This window comes from Crocuta crocuta, unplaced genomic scaffold, assembly GCF_008692635.1.
Source record: "Crocuta crocuta isolate KB4526 unplaced genomic scaffold, BGI_CrCroc_1.0 scaffold290, whole genome shotgun sequence".
Taxonomy (NCBI): domain Eukaryota; kingdom Metazoa; phylum Chordata; class Mammalia; order Carnivora; family Hyaenidae; genus Crocuta; species Crocuta crocuta.
In genome coordinates, this window is record NW_027527429.1 from 7,692,240 (window position 1) to 7,712,606 (window position 20,367).

A 20,367-nucleotide genomic window follows, 5' to 3' on the forward strand; every position below is an offset into this window, starting at 1 on the left:
ATTCACTCCCATTTCCTGCGACTTGACAGTCCAGGAAGGTGAGGAACTAGATGAATGCATAGAGGGGTCTGGCTAGGGAAAAGCTGTATAAGGACAGGCATAAATGACCCCAAGAAGAGCTGGGCTGCACCCTATCTTTCCTTTCCCCATCACTTACCGCCTTGTGGGTTTCATCCTTAACCAAGAACAACAGTTCTCATCTCNAATGATGCCAACGGTCCATCTGGGGAGCAGACTAGTTTCAGTATATGTGCTGCTGATGCGAACACTGGGGAGCAGATGCTCAACTAGAACATACCACAGAGAAGATGGCAGATGTACGACTCGAGATCTAGGAGTCTGTCTGCCACCTTACATCAGGGTACTTCAAGTCTCTGGGTTGCCATTTTCTCATATGGAAATTGAGGATGACTGTAGTAATACTCACCCTTTACCAGCCTGAGGAGATGGAGTAGAAGGTACTCAATGGCTTATTGTATACGAAGACACTTCATACAGCACCTCACAAAACGTGTTCTAAGCGCTGCCATTACTATCTTTAAGGAGGCAAACAGCAGACCCGTGAAGGTGAACCTAGAGCTCCTTATGGCCCCGGGGCAAACAAGTGGTCACACATTTCATACAAGTCAAGCCATGCTTCCTAGTCTACTTGCCAGTGGGAAAGATAAGGCTGAAAAGACCACTTGCCGTGATCGACAGTGCCTATTTTGGGTCCCGAAAGAATAGCTGTAAAAGCCTACAAGGCTGGGAGGTGTTTTTGAGAAACAGATGCTTCCAAAAATTTCCTCAACATGTGTTCCCCTGGCTGTTACCAAGAACTTGGTGAGATCAGTGTGGGAATAGGTTTCCTCACTCGGGCCTTTTCTGAGACCTTAAAAATGAATTTGCAATGAGGATGTGGGATGGAGGATGTGCCGTATTTATTTAATAATGGAACCCCTTTTCCACAGAGCATCTGTCAAGGGGTTTCGGGAACATACTTTAGGAATTAAACTCTCCAGTTGGGCACAGGATTATATGGGCACACAGACCAGCTGAAAAGGGAAACAAGAATACTTTGCTGACATTCAATCCAACAGACAACACCTGCTGGATAGTTTGGAGAAGGCAGAAACCCATTTTTTAACCTCAGCACTGACATAGCATCACATTTTCCCTGAACCACCCTAACCCCAGACCCTCAAGATCCACCGGCCACACAACCCCGCACTCCACAGTCACATACATTAAATCTACACCTTTATTTTTTGTTCTAAAATGTGCTTTTACTCTCAATGAACTTGAATAAGTCAGTCCAGGACCTCCACCTCCCCTTTAACAACAACAACAACAACAACAACAACAACAACAACAACACACGCACACATACACGCACGCCACCCTCCAACCAGGTGAAAAATCTCCGGCGATTAGTCTATAACAAATATTGACACAAGGGGAAAAAAAGCATGTTGAAATGTATTAGAATCAGAACCTGTACAAAAAAAAAAAAATTAAAATATAACCTGAAACAGTCAAGTTCAGAAAGGCCAGTCAAGTCCTTTTCTCTTGCCAGGAGAATGCCGTCATCAGAGGGCTCTGGGTCACCAGCCAAGGAGGGGTGGAGAGAGAGAGACAGAAGCAGCAGCAGGTCCTTCCCCAGACAGAGGGGCCTCGGCACCGCCATCCCAGCACGGACACAGCCGGGAGGGACTACGGATCTCGGGGGAGCACGTGTCTGCAGACAGTCCTGGGCGGCAGTCTGAGCGGTCAGGGGCAGCAGGCAGCGCGGCCAGCAGAGGACACCAACCCGGAAGAAACTTCTGCCACCCAGCAGACCCACTGCACCCTCCACTGGTGCTCAGATTCCAGAGGTTAGTGCTCCCAACGAATGAGAGGTTGGAGCTGGGCTTAAGAGGCTGAAAACCCGCAGGTTTAGTAAACATGGCCCAGCATCGCATCCCTCCGTGGCCTGATCGGAGCTGCCAACAAGGGATAAGGCAGGAGAGGGAAACAGAGCATTTGGGACCTGGCCAGAGATCACCTGCACCAGTGTGGGAACCGTGGCCCCGGGGCTGGAGAAGGCACACCCCCGTCCTCACGGAGAGGGGCCGCCTTCGCAGTCATCCCTGCGGGCCGCTAAAGCTGCCTCCCAGCTCGTGACCAGCCTGACAAAATGAAATGGAGCAAAAGAAAAACTGGGAGGGAGACAAGCCCTTACACAGAGACGAGAACCTCCTGGAGGGAAGCTGGGCAGTGTCTGACCCTGGTGGGATGGCATCAGTGGAGCCCCTGAGTCTGAAGGAACTGGGGGAGGAGAGAGGGGGTGAGGGAAGGATTAACGGTTCTTCTGGAACAGTACCAACAGGGTGGGAGGCGCTGGTGAGGGGACGGGCAGGTCTGGAACTCACTGAAGGTAGAGAGGGGAGGAAATAGGCCCTTGGTGTCCCCTCCCCACCCAACCCAGGCCTGGTGAGTGCCAGCTGCCCCAGCCAGCCCTAGTGGCGGCTGGAGACCAGACCTTTCACTTTGGACATCTTCTTGGTGGGCTGCCTCTGCTCGGCGTGAGGGGGACACTCCCGTTCAGCCAACTGTTGCTCCATTTCCTGAGCCGAGGAGGAGGCGGTGGCTTTGAGCGTCTTCTTAATGTTGGTAACCTAGAGGGACACACAGGATTAGTGTGCTCAGCCCGCGGGCGCCAGAAACTCACTGAAACCTGTTCTCCCTGTACTGGGGGCCACCCAGGGAAGAAACCAGAATCCTCTGCAAGAAAATTGGACATTACCTTCAGAAATCCAGATGAGGAAAAACAAGCAGGGGCTACTCACAGAAGATACGTGGAAATGAGTCAAGCAAAAAATGGAATTAAGGCTTTCCTGGTTGAAAAGAGGGAATAGGGGCGCCTGGGTGGCTCAGTGAGTTAAGCGTTCGATTCTTGATTTTGGCTTCGGTCATGATCATGCTAACAGCATGGAGCCTGCATGGGATTCTCTCTCTCCTCTCTTTCTGCCCTTCCCCCTGCTCGCTCTCTCTCTTAAAGTAAAATAAACTTTAAAGAAAAGAGAGAGAGAGAGAGAGAAGAAGCCAGTGGAAGTGGGCCATTTGACAAAGAGGGACAACACACCAGGTTAAAATGGCCTTAGAAACAAAACAGAGGTCCCAAGAATGCAACAGTCAGCTCATTCCTGTTCATGGAGGAAACTAAAAATACTTTCACAGGAACTTTGGGAATACAGCTCCATGAGGCTTCTTGAATAAACAACTAGAGGATGAATAAAATTCAGCCAACCAAGTGACAAATGATGAAAACATAACAAAAGGCCTGGCAAACATGATGACACCGGATTTCAGCATACCTTTCTTCACTTAACAAAGGAGGGCTCAAAAATATTTAAGCAACTTCTGATCATTTTCCACTTTGGAATACGTATCCTTTGTGTACTGTTATTAAGAACATTCTACGATTTTGAAAAAAAATTTTTTTAATACGTATTTATTTTTGAGGGAGAGACAGAGTGCGAGTGGGGGGAGGAGCAGAGAGAGAGGGAGACACAGAATCCCAAGCAGGCTCCAGGCTCCGAGCTGTCAGCAGAGCCTGACGTGGGGCTTGACCTTACAAACAGCGAGATCGTGACCTGAGCCAAAGTCGGACGCGGAACCGACTGAGCCACCCAGGAGCCCCTCTAACGTTCTACAATTTTTAAATTAGTTCCCAATTTGCTTTTCACGTAGGTACAGTGTTGCTATGAACAGTCTTCTATGTTTACCTGTTCGTACTTTTGTGACCAGCTCTGGAGGGCATATTCCTAGAAGTGAGTTTCCCAGATCAAAGGGTTGGCACATTTTACATTTTAACACCTATCGTTATCTCGTGGAGACAGATTGTACCACCTTGTACCCGTGCCAACTGTGTCCTCCTGGGCCTGTTTATATACACATTCCCCACCACCCATTCTTCAAGACCTTTTATGCTTTTGCCCTTCAGGCACATGAGAGGAAGAAAAAGGGGAGGAAAAGCATTGGAAGGAAGAAGAGAAAGTAGAGGTGCTTCCCCAGTTTGACGGCCCCCATGTTCTCTGGGAAGCAGGCCTGGTTTTCTATAAAGAAGGGAGTTGTCGGGGTCACAAGTCCTCAGCAGTGACACTATCAGGAGCGTGGGTAAGAGGCAGTTCCAGCACAGAGATGAAACAACACCGTGACTGAGGCCAACGCCAGGGTCTTGGAGGTCTATGGTGTGCAGAATAAGCCCTGACAAGATTAACGCTCACGGTTTACTTTGGATTTTGTTGTTGTGTTGCAATGGAGAACAGCCATGCCCTAAACTCATGTCACCCCAATCAACATTATAACCTTTCTGAAAGGAGGGTGAACAGAGGACTGTGGGCTGGGACAGTGAAGACAGAGGGCAGCCTAAGTCAAGTGGGGCTTCATCTTGGGTCCAGTCAGTCTATGACACGCCATCTCGAACCCCAGGCACCCCACCTCCCAGGGGCTCGCTGCCTGCTTTGGGGTCTCTAGTTCAGGAGAGTTACCTGGGGAAACAGTAGAGAAGAATCTGAAGCAAATGGCTGGCTTACCATTTTTATGAAAGAGATAATTTAGGTTTTGTTTGTTTTACTTCAAGGCATATTTTGGCTGCCAAGGTAGGCCCACCAGTTAAACCTGTTTTGGCCGCATGGAATAATCAGGACAAGTCTACTTCCTCTTTCACAGAGTCTTCAAATATGACAACTATCCCCAAGGACTTGTCTTCTTTGGCCTAAACGTCTCTGGCCCCTTCTAATTTTCTTTGAATAGCTAGCGTGCAGGCCATCGCATATCATGACCCCAGATGACCTAGAGTTTGTCAAGCCCTTCAAACCATGAGCCTCAGGAACTTTCACATGGGACTGCACCCGCTAACAAGACTGCAGCCTAACTCCATCACAGACCTTAAATATTCAAGCAAATAGAGCGAGAAGAGCCTTCTGGGGGAGGAAAACTTTTGGCTGTGGGGCAAAGGTGGACAAGATGAGGCAAAGTCAGAGCTGGGAAGGTCAAAGAAGAGGAGAGCAGGGAGGTGGTGAGAATGACCCTCCAGGAGGGAGTAGGGGCACCCTGTACCCTGGTAGCCACCAAACTCAAGCTCCAGACTAACTTAACCCCTGGGATTCTCTACAGAATGGAAAGCAGCTTACTTTGCCTAATTATGGTTTATCACCTACATGCCTGGAACATAGCCTGTTTTGTGAATGTTGCAAGAGCTATATACCACAGACATTCCACAGAATGTCAGACATGAGCACATTCAAATGTAAAGAAAGATACATTCCAATATCAGATATAAATGAGAAGTTATTTTGTGAGGCTTTAACTAATCATCACCTCCCCTCCAGAGTGTTTGCTCGGAGATAAGGAAATAGCTCACAATGTTACTGTTCTGTATCCCCCAGGTATGCTGGAATTGTAACTAATATGCATCACTTCTGTGAAAGGCTGAAAAGAGAGAAGATTCCTAAGCAGTTTATGATGGGACTGACTTTATTAATAGGGATGGCTCTCAAAGCTAATATTCACCAGAAAAAAAGGTGCTGCTGTAAGATTTGGGGGAAAAAAACATCAAGTTTTTCTCTCTGAGAACAAGTAACCTAATTTAAAATAAAAGATCAACTTAGTTATGGGGCGCCTGGGTAGCTCAGTCAGTTGAGTATCCGGCTTTGGCTCGGGTCATGATCTTGGGATTCAGTTCATGGGTTCAAACCCCATGATGGGCTCTGTGCTGGTGGCTTGGAGCCTGGAGACTGTTTTGGATTTTGTCTCCCTCTCTCTCTGCCCCTTCCCTGCTCGTGCTCTGTCTCTCAAAAATGGACAAACATTAAAAAAAAAAAAAAAAAAATTGATCAACTTAGTTGAGAAAATGGCTTAAAAAGTTGGGTTAAAGGTAACAGAAGCATATATACCAGCAGAATATGACAGAATTACACCTTCATTCTCAGTAGATTTGTCTTCTTTTCTAGTCAACAAACTGGGATGCCTGGGTGGCTCAGTTGGTTAAGTGTCCTACTCTTGATTTTGGCTCAGGTCATGATCTCATGGTTTCTGGGACTGAGCCCTATCAGGATGGAGCCCGCTTGGGATTCTCTCTCTCCCTCTCTCTGCCCCTCCCCTGCTCACTCTGGCATATGCTTGCACTGTCTCTCTCAAAATAAAAAAAAAAAAAAACAGCTAGCCTTCCATGCGCCTTAAGCTGGGGAAAGATCAGCTTCCTACACTTGGTAACCAGATTATGCATTTATTAAAGGGAAAACTGACAAGGCTCTGGGTTTTGACCATGTTCCTTCTCTCCTCATACTGGTCTGTTCCAGGTTTTCTAAAAGACTGTTAAGTAATCAGTGTGTTTTAATTGGTGGTGGAGATAGCCTTGGTATTTTTTCAAATTTCTCTCAAAATTTAAATTATTACCGCCACCTGGTGGCAGCATCAGGCTCTGCCAGCAAGGGTAACCACAGCTGTGGTTTTCCAACAAATCCATGTGCACAAGCTCTTTTTTTTTTAATGTTTATTTATTTGAGAGAAAGAGAAAACGAGTGGGAGAAAGGGGAGACAGAGAGAGAAAGAAAGAGAGAGAGAGAATCCCAAGCAGGCTCGCTGCCAGCGCACAGCCTGATGTGGGCTCCATCTTTGCAAACCCTGAGATCATACCCTGAGCCAAAATCAAAAGCCAGACGAGTCACTGACTTAGCCACCCAGGTGCCCTTCTTTTTTTTTTTTTGGTTTTGTTTTAATAACCATAATTTAAAGAGCCCCCACTGTTCTCAAGTATCGGTCATGCCTCAACATTAGTCAGTGCTTTCTTTCATCAGATGCCATTTGTCACAAAAATAAATTTGAACCATTCAAAATTCTGAAGTTATTATCATTCATTTTTACCAGTGACCACACTCTGAGCCCAACACCTACCATCCTGTCAGCAATGGTCTGGGCACAACGGGGCAGCCAGCAGTGACCAGCCTCTTCCCAAGCTACCAACCAGGTGGCATCTGGTCTGCTTCACACAGGCCACCCCACATCAGGGGGGCACGTTTCACCTCCAAACCTCATTTGCTTCCAGGTCTGATTTACCAGGAAGAATGAAGGCTAGGAAAGCGTGCACAGCCCCTCCTACTTTGCTGAGACATCATTCCCAGCTCAGAGAAGAGGCCACCATATTCAAGAGGGGAATTACACAGCTTCTTAGAGAAGCAGTAGACTTTCTGTTCTAATTTATTTGCTGTTGGCTAGTGCTAAATCAAATGTAGTTTATACTTCTTTGGCTAAAAGTAGGGTTAAAAACTAAACAATGCACTGAACATTCACAGACTTGGTAGGTATGTACAGACATGTACGGAGGAGTGTGTGTGTATCCAAAATAAATTTGTTCCTATTCGTTAAAAGTCTAGTTCAGCAGTCCAACACACAGGCTGTACCAGAAATGTGCAGTACAACAAACATTTCCGCACCTACTACGTACGGGTTAGGCATGTGACAAAGAGATGGTCTTACAAAGACAAGTAAGACATGTTTTATTTTCAAGGAATACATATAATAGACTAAGGGAAACTTCAAATTCCACAAGTCACTCTTTGAAAGGCACATCAAGGGGCATCTGGGTGACTCAGTCAGTTAAGCATTCGACTTTGACTCAGGTTCATGATCTCATAGTTTGTGGGTTCAAGCCCTGCATCAGGCTCTGCACTGACAGTACAGAACCTGCTTGGGATTCTCTCTCTCTCCTTCTCTTTCTGCCCCTCACCTACTCATGCTTTCTCTCTCAAAATAAGTAAACTTTAAAAAAAAAAAAAGAGAGAGAGAGAGGCACCTGGGTGGCTCAGTTGGTTAAGGGTCCAACTTCGACTCAGGTCATGATCTCACAGCCTATGAGTTCGAGCCCTGCATCTGGCTCTGTGCTGACAACTCAGAGCCTGGATCCTACTTCAGATTCTCTGTCTCCCTCTATCTCTGTCCCTTCTCCGCTCATGCCCTGTCTCTCTCAAAATTAAATGAATACTAAAAAAAAACCTTTTAAAAAGAAAGAAAGGCACATCTATATATTTATGTTTCTTAAGGATAACTGTGGGTCCCATTCTGCCATACTCTTGGACACCTGATTTATAAAACCCATTAAATATGATTAACACTTCAAGCTCCATCACACTAGAAAATAACTTCCAACGCTAAAATTTTTATCTTTACGGGCTCCAAATTCTGAGGTCACCCTAGAGGTGTCCAGGCCACAGGTGCACAAACCCCCATTAATCAGAAGGCTAGAACCTATGTCTTTCTAGAGGCTAAAAATGTCTGCAACAACCAGGTGTCACTAAAAACACAATCACACACTTTTACCTTCACTTGCTTTTCATCTGCCAAATGTTTTCCCTTTCTTCCTTTTTCAATATGACATCTATCAAGCATGTTACAAGGTTATCACATGTATAGTTTAAAGAACAAAGTGGACACTGAGAGCCTATCACACAGCTTTAAGAAGCAGAGCAGAGGCAGGGCCTCGACGCCCTGCACGCCCCTGCCCCACTGCACCCCTCCTCCACCCCACCCGCTAACCACTACCCTCTCACCCATCTTGAAGACCCATCCCGAGTTCGACTCTTCTACTTCACAGCTGCAAACGCAGGTGTGCTGTGAGAGGACAACATTCTCCACTCTCCAAGCCTGCTCACTCTCCGGTGACCAGGAATCAGAAAGGAGAAGGAAAGCGTCAAACGCAGGGACCATGTCATGCGCCTCTCTACCCCGCTAGCCAAGTGCCTGCCTGCACCAAGAACTGCAAGCTGAAGGAGCAAACAGGGAGACCCTGAAGCAGGGAGCAAATGTTCTCTTCCTTACCTCGGCCTCTACCTGCTGCTGAGTTCGGCTGTGGTTCTCCTTGTACTGGTTGGCTCTCAGAACTTGCTGCTCGATGCCTAGCAGAACCGCTTCGCAGCCATCACACCTACAAAGGAGATAATGGGCCCTGAACCACAAGGTCTGGGAACTCTCTGACAGCCTCCAAAATCTCCATCGCTGACCCCTTTGGGGACTTCTTTTAACACACTTCTGCCAAGGAAGGCTCTTGCCCTTCACTCCTTCCAAGACCAGTGGTTCTGAATATAAAACACAGGGCACCTGGAGACAGACATGGAGGATGTGGGACGGTTTCCTAGAATCCTAGGACACAGCCTGAATTTCAGCCTTCACCTCCCATGGGAAAGGTCTACAGGATGTGACCACAAAGGGACTGGGACAGACCTTATGGGTGGTACGGATTCACCGCTTTTCTGAAAGGAAACAATGATTTTCTAGAAGCAGCCTACTTTAAAGCTTCCCCCTTTTGTACTTCCTAATTGAAACCCCCTTCTTATTTCATTTCCCTACTTTTTATTTTGAAAATGTTGAAACCTAAAAAAAAAGTTGAAAGAATAGTACAGTGAATAACCATTTACCCTCTACCTAAAAGTCAATAGCTGCAAACATTCCGCCATATTTAGGGTACTGTTCTACCTAACAATTTTGTTCCAAATCTAACTCCAGTGCTGTAACATAAGCTTTAAGAATCTGGACTAGTAAACATCTTGGGATGGGGTTAGGATGGCACCTCTAGGGGGAAAACCAGTGAAGCCAGACTATGGATGTGAGAACATCTCAAAGATGGAGTAAGAGCCACCGCCAGGAGGACTGGGGGCCTGGAGTGCACACCAGGGCGCTTCCACACAAGGGGCGTTTTCTAAGTTTTTTTCCCCATTCATTTTTTTTTTTTTTCCTAGGAGAGAGAGAAAGAGACAGCGTGAGCAGGGGAGGGTCAGAGAGAGAGGAAGACACAGACTCTGAAATAGGCTCCAGGCTCTGAGCTGGCAGTCAGCACAGAGCCCGACGCGGGGCTCGAACCCACGAACAGCGAGATCATGACCTAAGCGAAAGTCGGACGCTTAACCGACTAAGCCACCCAGGCGCCCCATTTCCCCATGTATTCTGATTGAACACTTTTACAGTATTTTCAAAGTTCCAGCCTGTGTCAAGAAGATGTCTGGGGCCATACTTGGGACAGAACCTGGGGTAAGATGTGGCCAGCACATACCCTGGGGTCCAACAGTAGGCCAATGGGGGAAATGTTGGGGGGCTTTGAACATAGGGTGGGAGGGAGTCAAAGCTGAGCCATTCATGACTGGAAAGTTTCAGTCTGTTTTAAAGAAGACAATTTCAGGGACGTCTGGGTGGCTCAGCTGGTTAAGCATCCGACTTCAGCTCAGGTCACAATCTCATGGTTCATGAGTTCGAGCCCCACGTCAGGCTATGCTTGACAGCACAGAGCCTTGAGCCTGCTTCGGATTCTGTGTCTACCTTTCTCTCTGCCTCTCCCCAGCTTGTGCTCTGTCTCCCTCTCTCTCTCAAAAATAAACATTAAAAAAAATTTTTTTTAAAAAGAAGACAATTTCCCTACCCCTGCACAAGTCTCACTGCTCTGCTTCATGATTGCCAACACAACGTGCCTGCCTGGGGACATGCTGTCCTGACCCTCAACTATGCCCTAACCCTGCCTTCCTTCAAAACTCAGCCAGAATCTCTTCTCCAACTAGGCCCATGTGGCTTCATAAGCTCCAAATCATTTATTTCAGTAACTCCAGAACAAATCCTTAAAGAACATGCAAAGCTATTGCAAACATCAAATCCCATTAACATAGAGAATATGCAAAAACAAAATAAAATACAGAACATGCAAATGTCCCACTTTTTATACACCAGAATATTGTTACCAAATAGTCTGTGCGTACGTCTTGTGTTCCAACTTAGAAAAACCCATTCCTTGTCTTCATTATCCCTCACGATGTTTCACCAACGCTAGCCCAAGGTTACTGATGCTGAACGTGGGTTCTCTCATCCAGGGAATCTGATCAGAGGCTGAGTTTACAAAGCACCGGATCCACATCACACAAGCAGGTTTCAGAGGCTCCACCTGCCAAGCCTACTATTCCCCAGTCTCCCCTGCACCAGGCCAACCAAGGCCCTGGGAGGCCTGCAGTGATTCCTGCTGCCACACAGCTTTAGTCGCAAATGCAGCCCCACGCCCTGGCTTACTGTCCCAAGGCTCCAGCTCCCAGGCAGCCCCAGCTGATAGTGGGAGACATTTCCCCAGGCAGAGGCACAAACGGCACACCCCTCCTTCTTTCAGTCTCACCATTCATGCAAGGTCTTGACAATATTATTGATATCCTTCTTTCGGATGTCACGGCCAATGCAAAAATCCACTTCCAGCAGCTGGTTTCTCTGGTCCAGCTTGCCTTGGATGATGTCAGTATAGACAGCCTCAATGATGAGGTCTTCCAGTTCCCGGAGATTCCGCATCTCCAGGTCCTTCAGCAGCACGGAATAGGGGATACACTGTAGATAAAGCCATGTGATATTTAAAAACTGCTGACAAGCACTAAAGATAATGCAGGTGTACACCTGCCTCAAGGCTTTGGGAAATGCAGTCTGGTGGTAATTATTAACATCTATGGCAATAAGACAAGGATAAATGCGCTATGGGACCTATAGGATCCAAACAAGACCCAGAGCCTCTACAAAAGCATTCTCCTAAATTCTCTACCCGCTGGACTTCACCCAGACTTTAGCTTTCATTTGTCAAAAACTCTTAGAAAGTGTCCGAGACTCCTAGATTTTCTACCTGCTGGACTTCACCCAGACTTTAGCTTTTATTTGTCGAGCACTCTTAGAAAGTGTCTGAGACAAAAAAGGGAAATACTCAGTGTGTGCTGCTCTGCCACCTTCCGGAAACTTGCAGACTTGACCTAAAATGCCAGATCATCACAAAACTCCAAATAATTTCAGACACTAGAAAGGAGAACTGGCTGCCTGCCCAGGAGAGCACAAGCAAAACACATTTGCAGGCTAACATATCCACCTACAGGTGGCCAGCGGGTACTGCACCTGTTTTCTCAGCCTCTTGCAACCAATGTTGATTCCCCAAGAACAGGCCCTTATTGGGGTATACCAATATTTTGCATTTCTCAAAGACAACTGTATATCTAAATATCCAGTTTTGTGGACACATCACTACTAGTATTAATACAGCAATGAAATCTGCAAAAACAGGAGGAAGAGGTATACAAACAAGAAAGTAACACCAAACATTGCTAGGGAGATTTTTAATAACTAAAGGCACAGATGAGTTTAGAATGGACACATTGCAGAAATAGGAAAAGAAGTTACTCCTAGAATTTGCTATACTTGGTAAGTCCATGATCAGGACCAAAAAAAAAAAAAAGATCAGGTCCTCATTTCCTAACAAAACAGGCATCCCACCTGAAATGCCAGGCTGAGAATCAGAAATTTGTGATCAGACCAGGGAAAATGATCTCAGCAACTGAAACGGCAACGCAAGAACAAATCTATGTCTCTCAAGCTCAATCGCAGAAGGGAAATGTAAAGGGCAAATCTCTTCCGATGCCAAAGCCCCACAAAAACTTTGACAGTTATGCTGGGATAGAGCAGAGAGCCAAAAATCAACTACAAATTAACCGAATCTGGTCTTTGTTAATGGCTATGAGAAGCTGGTTGCAAGGCCTCTTTTAAATCAAGTGGCGCAGAGACCTCAGAGAGATGATGGAGTGGTTATCTTACAGGAGGTTAGGGTCTAAAGATAGCATATAAGGCAAAAATTCAGCTTAGTATAATTAACCTTGACAATCCCCAGAAGAAGGCAACATATTAAAAACCTACTCTCGTTAAGTCCAACAAAGCCAGCCTTTCCTCCGGCACTGGCACACTCCGCTGTGCACTGGGCAATGGATGAAGTGGTTAGCCTGCCTCGAGATGTCCTGCTGTTTCAAAAACTGCAGATCTTTAAACAAGAGTTTCCCTTTAGTACAGCAAAATGCTCACGAGGAGCGAGTCACCGCGGCATGCCAGAACTGAGACCCGCTGATTCACAATGTCTCCTGGGCATACTTTTCCTGAATAAAATGGTGAGTAGTTGTCTACACTATTTTAATTGTTGTCTTTTCTACTTTTGTCCTTTGCCAAGCAAGTTTTATACATCTATGACACGACTACTGTGCACAACTGGCAGCTCCCACACTGAGGCCAGTGCAACACCTGCCTAAGGGTGAGGAGGAGTGAGACAGGAAGGGGTTCCGGACTGTACCTTCATTCTCGATGCCAAGCTCACGATGGTAAGGTGCTTCAGCTTGTTCTGCTGAGCAGTGCTCAATTCCGGCAGGCTCTCCTTGTTGGCTGCTCAGTCCCACCCACCACAAAAATCAAGACACAAAATAAATTAGAATTTCCTTACAGAAGAAGCTCACCAACCCCCCCACATCAAATCTACTGTTGATTCACTGTCATGACTCTGCACTTATGCATGAGGCAAATGTCCCACGAGCACCTCCTGTCTTCTCTGGAAGACCGTGTGCTCCTGAAAAGCCAGGCATAAAGGCACAAAATGACAGGACAATCATCTTAACCTAATATTATCTGTGCCCTTTGTGACATTCAACCAAGCTCAACATGTCTTCACTGGGAATCTCTTATGTGCAGTGCACTGTCCTAAGTGACTCAGAGAAGTCAAGGATAAATAAGATGCACTTTGTCAGGGCTGCTGCACTGCACGACCCCAGGGATAAGAACCACCAGACTTGTGCAACTCAATGGTCTTGGACTTGTCCTCAGTCTTACAATCGGATATTTCAACAGCTATAAGTGCAAGACAGAACTACTAGAAGAAAGATACAAACTATCAGAAGAGAGCCACAGAGTGAGGAAGAGGGGCAGAGGCAGAAAGGGAGAGGAAGGAGGCAGGGGAGAAAAGGAAAGAAATAGGGAAAGGGAGAGAGGAAGTGAGTGCAATCACATTGAGGAGGTACAGAAAGGAAAACAAAGATGGAGTTTCAGATGAGCTTTGAAGACTGGGCAAAATTTCAGTAATGACAATGGTAGCAAAGGCAGCAGCTACAGGCCGTGTGTCCACACACATGCAGTTAGTCTTCACAATGACCTCGCAAGGTAGATCCCGAATGCCTTGAATTCCTTATCCATAATCCTGGAGCCCAAAATGGTGAACCCAAACTAATTTTTTTTCTCGATCATGGTGCTGAAAATTTATCTCGTGGCAATTCCTGACCTGAACTGACACAGGCTTTTAATAGCACTTGTTGTAAATATCCATTTGTTTAGCTGCAAAACTGAATGTGTTTTCACTAATCTTGAAGCATGTTAATATAAAAAGGTATATGCATCATATTACCTCTTCGGAGTCCCCCAAATTCTAAATTCTGAAACATCTAGCCCAGGAGTGCATGTTCAATTGGATTTTTCCCCATCTTTCAAATTATTAGTAACTCAATCTCATTTTACCCAAGTTGAGATGAAAATACTGACTAGAAGGAACCCAAGACTTCATCCTTGCTGTCTTTCCCTCTCGCCCCCAAAAATTCCCATTCCTCCTCAACAGTGCACCTCACAAAGCTTCAGCCCCTCAAATTCCCTGGAGACCAAATAGAGAGACATAAGTAAGAAAAGTGTTTGGAGGATCTTAACCAACTCACCTATGTAATCTGGGTATGTGCCATAGGCAAACAGGTTCAGCAACTGCAAATAAGCAGCATTAGCTCCTTCGGCAAGCTGAGGAAGAAAAAAAAATAGTTCACAGACCAAGGTGACTACCAGTCACTGCAGAGCTCAAGCAAAGGGTGATGATCGTGTGCCTCAGTTGACTGTTTCACTAGATGATCCCTGAGGTCCCTTCCAACTCTGATTCTTTGGAAAAAAATAAAGTTTAATTTTAAATTTAATTCTTCTCTCTCAGCAATACATGATTTACACTCTGCACGGCATGCCCAAGAAACTGCTTCTGCCTCTGTCTGTCTCTGTCTCTATCTCTGTCTCTGTCTCTCTCTCTCTCTCTCACACACACACACAGCAGTTAGTACTGGAAGCAGTGCAGGTCTTCTCAGAATTTCCTTGCCACTAAAACAGAGTGGAGCAGCCTTGTCTACACACGTATTAGCAGGTACAACATGAGCATCAGTCCAACCTGAATGAAGTGTAGGGTAGGTTCCGAGGTTCAGAACCACGAGAGTAGAAGGAGCGCTAGGAGAGGTTAGCACAGCATCAAGTGTGACAGAAGAGCCCCAGTGGGACAGGAAGCCACAATATCAGGCAGCCTCAAATAAAAATGTTCCCCCAAATTACCTAGTCCTCACTAAGATGACAAAGAGCTACTGGAGAAGTAGCGGAGATATTGTTCTGTCTGGAACTGCCCTGCTCTGTTGCTGGTTAACTTAACTGGATGTTTCTTTTACTCACAAATGTGTACCCGTTACTCTTCCAATATACCAAACTCTGTACACTAGTACCCAAGGGGTATTCTGTGGACACTGATGGTAATACTACTTAATTTAAACTTTTTATTTTTTTAGTCTATTTTGAGAGAGAAAGTGCAAGCAGGGAAGCAGAGAGACAGGAAGAGAGAGAATCCCAAGCAGGTTCCATGCTGTCAGCACAGAGCCAGAAGTGGGGCTTGATCCCACAAACCATGAGATCATGACCTGAGCTGAAATCAAGAGTCGGTTGCCTAACCAGCTGAGCCACCCAGGCGCCCCTAAACCATTTAAAAAAAAAAAAGAGGTTCCAAGAACTACATCCATAACTTCAGACCACTGAAAACTAGTGCTCCAGCTCACATATGGGAAAAAACAAACCGTGGGGAGATAGAGGTAATTTGCTCAGCAGCCCCATGAGAACCCTGGCATCCTAATAAGCTAGTCTACCTTCTCAGGTTATCAAGAACCTCTTGAGGTCCTGAATCAGAGGAGAAAGAGATCATCAAACCTCGCCCCTACTTTTCAGACAATTACAAAACTAACCCTAAAAGACTATTTTCTGTAGATACTCCAAAACTTCTCCCACTGGCCTAAATCAATGTCTTCCTCGTTTTAATTTCCATCCATCTCCTCTTAGCCAATCTTCCAAAGTTCTGAAACAACCACTTGACATATTCATTTAGGTTTTTCATGAACCTAAAGAAGCATATTAACCCTTTGTCAACTCTTCTGTTGAAAAAATGATGAGCTATCAAGTCATAAAAAGACACAGAAATTTAAATGCGTACCACTAAGTAAAAGAAGTCAATCTGAAACAGCTGCATACTATATGATTTCAACTATATGACATTCTGGAAAAGTCACTATGAAAATAGTAGAAAGATCAATGGTTGCCAGGGATTAAGAGAGGAGGGAGGGATGAATAGGTAGAAAAGAGGAAACTTTAGGGCAGAGAAATTACTCCATGACACTGTAACAGTGGACACACATCATTACACATTTATCCAAATCCACAGAATGTACAAATCATGGGTGAACCCTAATGTAAACTACAGTCTTTGGTGATAATGAAGTGTCATCGTAGGTTCCACACTGGCTGGGGATTTGGTAATCAGCTCTTTGCTGATAGCACAGAGCCTGACGCAGGGCTCGAACTGGGAACGGCAAGATCATGACATAGGCCGAAGTCAGATGCTTGACCAACTGAGCCACCCAGGCACCCCAAAACAAACCATTTTAAAAGATTTTCTTCACAGGATTCCTTTTACATCACTAGTAAATTAAAATTTGACTATAAGCCATGGGGCGCCTGGGTGGCTTAGTCGGTTAAGCGTCCGACTTTCGCTTAGGTCATGATCTCACGGTTCGTGGGTTCGGGCCCCGTGTCGGGCTCTGTGCTGACTGCCAGCTCAGAGCCTGGAGCCTGTTTCAGTCTGTGACTCCCTCTCTCTCTGACCCTCCCCTGCTCACGCTGTCTCTCTCTCTCCTAGAAATAAATAAAACATTAAAAAAAATTTTTTTTGACTATAAGCCAACTGTGTGTCGAGCTACCTATTAAGTACTAAGGAAACAATGAGAAGCACAAGACCCTATGCTTACTGAGCTTACAGCCCAGCAAGCAAGGCTGACATTAAATAAAAATTCACAATTAAAAATAAAAGCGGCTCTTTTGGTCTCCGGCTGTCACAGGGAGACAAGATGATGCCAGGTCCATCCATCAGCAACGGATGGTCATAAGGAACTGCTCCAGTTTCCTAATCAAGAGGAATAAGTAGATGTGCAGCAGGGAGTCCCACAGCCTGAAGACCACACCTCTCCTACGAGGGGCTGATTCACCACCGAGCCAGCAACTGCCAGCAAAGGTGTCCTAGTGGTCATGAAGTGAAGAACCAGCCAGCAAGAGCCAACCACCTCCTATCCATGGACCACCATCGACAAGAATGCCCAGGCCACCCTCAACAGCACAGTGCACACAATCCACAAGAACAAGCACCACACAGATCTGTGCATGGTGGCCATCCACAGAGCCAGGAGCCATCTGCAGAGCCAGCGCTGTCCTAGACAGCCAGAGGGAAGCTGTGATGGTGAAGAGCAAGCTCACGCCCCATCCAAGAGCTTCTGAGCACAACCCCCAAAGTAATGAAGATGTCACCAGATTTTTCAATCAATTAATCGATACAAAAGTTATCAGTCAATAAATGTAATAGTATCCAAAGTGAGAAGTAGAAATTGAAAAGTATAGGTTGCTTCACATCTCTTTGTTCTACCTGGTCATTCTTCACCAACCTTCTCATTTCACAACAACCAAAATTAGATACCCAAAGTTCTAAAGACAACACTCAAAAAAGAAGTAAACAGAGAAAAAAGGAGTACTTCCCAGCTTTTTCATGTCATTTTTTTTTTTTTAACATATCCGCTTAGCATAACATTGCCCTTTTCAACAGGACAATGTATTCCTTCTACAACACATTCCTCCTTCATGGCCAGCTCATTCAATAGCAACCACTTTCTCGGATGTATGTACCTGACCAGTCTTTCTTGTCTATATTTACACTAGAGGTTTTTTGATCCCTACAAATGCCTGAAACAACCTCTATTAACATCAGCCAGTGCTTATACTCTACTTTTCTTATATATCAGGTTCAATTGGATTTTTCCTCTATCTTTCAAATTATTAGGAACCCAATCTAATTTTACCCCACGTTGAGATGAAAATATTGACCAGAAGGAGCCCCAGACATCATCCTTGCTCTCCTTTCTTCCCCATCCCCCAAATTCCCATCCCTCCCTCAACAGTGCACCTCACAGGTCCACAAGGCTTCAGCCCTGAAATTCCTTGGAAACCTGGAGAATCACAGGAAGGTTTAGAACAAAGAAGACAGAGAAACTGTTTGGAAAGTGCTCTTACCTCTTGCACGTTGGCCAGCTCCAGCAGTTCTCCAAAGACATACACTCCAGGAGCCTCCAAGACTTGGCTTATGAGAGCAGTGAGGGCTGAGCCACTGGTACCTTTGGCTAGTAAAATAAACTGTTCTAGGAGGTTACTTGACGGCTTCTGTTCACCTGCCATTCTCTGGCCTTGAGATCTGTCCAAAAGAAAAGTGTTTCAGTCATTCTTCCTTCTCCGTTGCAAAGTCTATGCTTATTTAATGCCAGATCAGACATCAGCAATACTTTAATTTTATAGTATTCAAGAAGAGGGGCACCTGGTGGGCTCAGTCGGTTGAGTGTCTGACTTCAGCTCAGGTCATGATCTCATGATTTGTAGGTTCTAGCCCCACGTCAGGCTCTGTGCTAACAAGTATGAGCCTAGAGCCTGCTTCAGACTCTGTCTCCCTCTCTCTCTGCTCCTCTCCTATTTGCATCTATGTCTCTCTCTCCCTCTCTCTCTCAAAAATAAATAAATAAATATTCAAAAAGTAAAACAGCTCGAGTCCAGATGCTATGACCACTTTGTGGGATGGGCAGGGTTCCACCTAGAGTTAAAGGGATTTTGCCCTTGCTCCAGGGTTTGAAACACACTTAGGAAAAGCCACTTCATCCCCATCTGGCCCTCTCCCAACAGCAAGCAGCACCTTCTAAGCCCTCAAAACTGACCAGACCCAAAGAAACACACAGGAGTTTCTCAGGAGCTGTTTTATATTCACCTCACTGACAGACTCTAGTTAAGAAAGAGAATTTCACCCACACAGGCGGCAGATGCAAGCAAAAGCAATCAGTTACAGCTTCCAGCGTATATCACTGGAATCCCACCTACCGCCAGATACAGATAAGGAAAGCCACAAAAAGTAGACAAGACCTCTCATTAAACCAAAAAAGTAACTTAAGCATAGCAAAAGAGAGGAAATCATATTGAAAGATAAGCAACACGACATCCAAACTCAGAAAATACATGCTGTTTAAGTCCATGAGGAAAATCCCTCTATTTGACCTCCCATTGCTATATGATTTTACCAAACTTGATTTCAGAATTTTTTTTCAAAAAATTTTTAATGTTTTTTAAATTTATTTCTAGGAGAGAGAGAGAGACAGCGTGAGCAGGGGAGGGTCAGAGAGGGAGGCAGTCACAGACTCTGAAACAGGCTTCAGGCTCTGAGCTGTCAGTCAGCACAGAGCCCGACGCGGGGCTCGAACCCACCAACCGTGACATCATGACCTAAGCGAAAGTCGGACGCTTAACCGACTAAGCCACCCAGGCGCCCCGTGGTTTCAGAATTTGTACAAAATCTCAAGAAAACAATAAAAAGATTTGGGGAAGCAATGAAGATACTGTATTGCCATCCTGAAGACATCAGAGAGGCCAGTCCCTCAACTTCACAATCCAACTATATGCTGACTGTATGGGAGCACACACTGCGGATCTCCACTGCGGGAGTCCTGCATCAGAAAAGACTACCCCTGCAAGAATGACACATTTTGGGGGTACCAAGACAAAAGGAAGGGAACAATTCCAAGAACTGTTTGGTGCAAGAGACACTAAGCTTTCCTTTGGAGGCAGGCATGGAGAGCAACAGCCCTTTCAGAGAAGGAGGGAAACAAGTATGTCGCCTCACTTAGGGTTACATAAGAATGCCTTGTCGGAAACAGAAAGAGTCAAGTGCTAAGGGAATAAAAGTTGCTGAGGAGAAAAGGGGAAAGAGGAGAGGGATCGGGTAGGGCGGGAGAAGGCGGGAGAGGGGATGGTTAGGAGAGAAGGAACGAAACCCTCCCGTCCACGCGGACACGTGTGGAGGCTGAATGGAAAGGCCTGGGGTGGAGAGGGAGTGGAGGAAAAGGCAGAAACTTCGGTCCTTCAAAAAAATTCCGGCCTAAGGCGCAAAGCCTGTAGGCGCAAAGAGGTTGAGAAGGCGCAGTCGCTTTTCTGGTGAAGTGGGAGGGCCGGAGGAGAAGGCTAGGGACACAGGGGAGGTGAATTCGCGTCGTGGGGGGGCGCTATTTTGATGGGCAGCAGAGGGGCAAAGAGGCAGCCTGTGGGGGGTGGGGAAGCGAGAGCAGCCGCGGGTTCGGTACGGAGGGTCGCAGGCTGGGGCGGACGTCCAGGCGGGCGGCGTGCTCCAGG

At 46.0% G+C, this 20,367-nt stretch overlaps 1 protein-coding gene across 1 annotated transcript in view; it reads right to left on the minus strand.

The window, feature by feature from the left end:
- Nucleotides 1-1,438: 1,438 nt before the first annotated feature.
- COPS7B (COP9 signalosome subunit 7B) overlaps nucleotides 1,439-20,367 on the minus strand; it is a 23,968-nt gene continuing 5,039 nt past the window's right edge. Inside the window, exons 2-7 of the mRNA XM_077757936.1 lie at nucleotides 18,217-18,394; nucleotides 14,532-14,607; nucleotides 13,133-13,221; nucleotides 11,165-11,367; nucleotides 8,839-8,944; nucleotides 1,439-2,636 (exon numbers count right to left, since the gene is read on the minus strand). Of these exons, the coding sequence (XP_077614062.1) occupies nucleotides 2,478-2,636; nucleotides 8,839-8,944; nucleotides 11,165-11,367; nucleotides 13,133-13,221; nucleotides 14,532-14,607; nucleotides 18,217-18,378 (795 nt within the window). The 5' untranslated portion in view covers nucleotides 18,379-18,394 and the 3' untranslated portion in view covers nucleotides 1,439-2,477. The remainder of the gene's footprint in view (nucleotides 2,637-8,838; nucleotides 8,945-11,164; nucleotides 11,368-13,132; nucleotides 13,222-14,531; nucleotides 14,608-18,216; nucleotides 18,395-20,367) is intronic.